Below are 3,405 nucleotides of genomic sequence, written 5' to 3'. Positions count from 1 at the left end.
GTGTGTGTGTGTGTGTGTGTGTGTGTGTGTGTGTGTGTGTGTGTGTGTGTGTGTGTTTCTGACCCAACAGACAACTCGTCCGTTCACACACGGCAGCTTGGCGCCGTCGTCACTGATCTCTTCTTTCACCACCCTGAAACACATCATTTTATCATCGCATCCACCAATCACAGCGAGAAATGATGACGTCACTGATTCACATGACCAGAAGCAGTGCAACAATGATTCACATCTCTGTGTTAGCTTAGCTTAGCATAAAGACTGGAAACAAATGGAATCTGTTAGCATAATGAGCCTGTTTCCTGGTGGTCATCCATCCTGATGTCTCATCGTGAAGTCCTGATCGGATCGATCAGAACAGTTCTTGATCAGGTCTCTGTGAGCAGATCAGAACCTGGTTCTGTCCCACAGAGACAGGTGGTCTGCAGGTAATAAAAATAAGTATATAGATGATGTCATCACGTGGAGGGTTATGTAAACAAACACCTGCTGGTAAATAAACAAAGACAGACAGAAACAATCTGACTGCAGACTTATTGTTTAAACTGGTTTTTAGTGACTGAGGTGATCACGTGACCCTCTGATCGACAAGGGATTTGACCGGAAGTCACCGACTGATTGACGCTCGGATCAATTCCATCGATCACGTGACTCACCCGAAGTCCGCATCCACGGACTTGAAGAAGAACCTCGCGCCGGGTTTGTTCAGGACCTGCTTAAAGTCCGCCAGGGTGACGCGCTGCGCGGGCACGCCGATCCGGATCAGGTAGGGGGTCTCCTGGTCCTCCAGGTGGTAGATGACCCGGGTTTCCTCCGCCATCCTGGACCCGAGGAGCCTGGCTCGGCCCCGGACTCACAGGGATGATGAGGGACAGAGACACCTGCGCGTGTCTGAGTCCAGCTGCCTGTCCACGTGACCGCGCACCTGTCCCCCCTCCCTTCCCGGGTCTGCAGCTGGTCCCAGCCCGGTTCCGGTCCAGATGTTTCGGTCCAGCTGCTGCAGGTCTCAGATGCTCGTTTTTCTTCAAACACAGTCAAGTGGCACGGATTAACGCGGCACTTCCGCCCAGGACCTTCAAAATAAGAGCTTAGAAATGTTCATCTTTTTCTTTTTTTAACTCGAGTTTTGTGAAAAAATGAAATGAAAAATAAATAACATTTAAACAGAAAATAGTAACAGAAAATGAGTCAGATCAGGTTGGATCAAACTGACCCAGGTTTCARCCCAAGAATAAACATTAAATGTATGTAAAACTGAGCTGGTGACAGTTTATTTTTTACTTTAAAAAAGGTTATTTTATTTAGGTTTTAAAGTGTTTTCCACATTTGCTTCATTTACATAAATGTAATTTAGTAATAGATTTATCTCTAAGGAAACAAACGTTCAGAACAAAGACTAAAAATGAAATTCTGATAAATAAAAACCTCCAACAGAAAGTTTATTTCATTAAATAAACTATAATCACACAGCTGACCTCATCTATGAAAAATGGTTCAAACAGAAGAAAAAGAGATCAAATGTAAAGAATTTTAAATAAATTTATTTTCATTCAAAAACATGAAAACCATCAAATAACAGAAAACTTCTTGAAAACATTATTCAATTTAATGCTTTTATTGTGAAGGTGGAGCCCTCAGCTTCCGGTTATTAATTGACCAAACCGCAGACATCAAAGAACCCCGCTAACAAGTCGGTCTCTACACTTCCGGTTCCTCCTAAAAAATAAAATCAGAATATGATCAACTCTTTCAAAATAAAGTACCGTTAATTATTTCAGGAAATAAACCGTCTTAAGGAGATTTTTTTGTCAAACAATAAATAAAATAATTTGTTTATAAACTGTGAAAATGTTTAAAATTTTATGATTCGCTGTTATTTTAATTTACTGAAATATTCTGAWGGAAGGTTTTATTTGAAATCAGCTGGTTGAGTTCTGGTTCTGGTTCTGATCAGATCCGGGGTGGAAACTGTTCACAGTGAAGATTTAAGGCCGCTCAGGTGAAGGCTGCTGGTATGGACTGATGAGGTCCAGACGGACCTGAGGTTCTGCTCCGTGGGAGAGTCGGGCTCAGGAGAGGGATAGCTCAGGTTCTGGTTCTGGTTCTGGAGGACAGTGAAGATGAAACAAAGCATTCACTGCGTCAAACAGGAAACAAAGAAAAGAAAGGAGACAACCTCCAGAACTTTGTCTTCACAAAGACTAACAGAACCGGGTCAGCAGGTGGTTCTTGTTTCCGTCTTTGGATAAAAATGTTTAAAAATGAAATCAGCACAAGAGCCTCATGAAATCAGGGCTGACCGGATCTGAAGGACTTCCTGTCCGACCCGGTGAGAAACAGAACCCAAACAGTCCAGTTCTCGGGTTTCAGGACTTCATAAACCTGATCAAATCTTTACCCGGTTCTGAATTTAAGGGTGAGGTCCTGGATCATCCAGAATCTGGACCCAGTTTTTGTTTTAAGACCAGATCCTGTTCCCTAAAGCCCGAGAACTGAAAAGACACGCAGCGGTTCTGATCCGGTCTGATACCTCCTCTGCTGGTCCTGCAGGACCCTGATCCAGTCAACAGGAACACAGTGAATCATGACTGATTCTGTAGGTCACATGACTCCGAACAGGAAGTGACTAATAACACTGGCAGCACCACTTCCTGTTTAACACTTTCATCAAAATGTTTTTGTTTGTAAACAAAGACGATGAAGATGGCCGCGGTCATCGTCACGCAGAGACGTTCACGTCCCGCAGAGCGATGGAGGYCGTCCCGGTGGGAGCTGCAGCAGGAGGTGGTGAAACAGAGGGGGAGGGGCTAGCCGCAGTGGGCGGAGCCGGGCTGTTCTGATTGGCGGGTGCTGAGCTGTTGGGAAACAGGATCTGCTGTAGCGTCCGTCTGAGGTTTGGGTGCAGGCGGCGCTGCGTCTGGTAGAAGATCTCCACGGCAACGCACTTCATCACCCCAGAAACCAGGTCCTCGTACAGCGGCACCGTGTACATCCTGGAGGTCTGGGGACAGGTGGAGGGCAGGTGAGTCCTGAACGTACCTGTGTGAATGTGCACGAGGCGGTCAGGTGGTTCTTACGTGTTTGTGCAGGAAGGCTCGGACTCGAGGCAGGTCAGGGTAGAAGGTGTTCCTCACAACCATCTGCAGCCAGCGGATCTGAACCTCAGCATTCAGACCATCGAACAGAGACGAGTAGGAGCCAGAGAACCTCTCCATCAACTCTGGAACAGTCAATACACCTGATCAATGCACCTGATCAATACATCTGATCAATACACCTGATCAATACACCTGATCAATACACCTGATCAACACACCTGATCAACACACCTGATCAATACACCTGATCAATACACCTGATCAATACACCTGATCAACACACCTGATCAACACACCTGATCAACAC

At 45.6% G+C, this 3,405-nt stretch overlaps 2 protein-coding genes across 2 annotated transcripts in view; both read right to left on the bottom strand.

The window, feature by feature from the left end:
* Positions 1–1,052, bottom strand: part of dvl3b (dishevelled segment polarity protein 3b) — a gene marked incomplete at its 3' end in the record, with an annotated part of 9,093 nt that extends 8,041 nt beyond the window's left edge. Inside the window, 2 exon segments of the mRNA XM_014028763.1 lie at positions 64–133; positions 657–1,052. Coding sequence (XP_013884217.1) covers positions 64–133; positions 657–820 — 234 coding nt within the window.
* Positions 1,053–1,521: 469 nt separating this feature from the next.
* Positions 1,522–3,405, bottom strand: part of rnpepl1 (arginyl aminopeptidase like 1) — a gene marked incomplete in the record, with an annotated part of 13,525 nt that continues 11,641 nt past the window's right edge. The window contains 2 exon segments of the mRNA XM_014028762.1: positions 1,522–3,001; positions 3,078–3,220. Coding sequence (XP_013884216.1) covers positions 2,720–3,001; positions 3,078–3,220 — 425 coding nt within the window.

The sequence above is a fragment of the Austrofundulus limnaeus genome, unplaced genomic scaffold (genome assembly GCF_001266775.1).
Source record: "Austrofundulus limnaeus strain Quisiro unplaced genomic scaffold, Austrofundulus_limnaeus-1.0 Scaffold803, whole genome shotgun sequence".
Classification (NCBI taxonomy): Eukaryota; Metazoa; Chordata; class Actinopteri; order Cyprinodontiformes; family Rivulidae; genus Austrofundulus; species Austrofundulus limnaeus.
The sequence above is the reverse complement of the archived record's forward strand: the minus strand, read 5'-3'. Positions and strand labels throughout refer to the sequence as shown.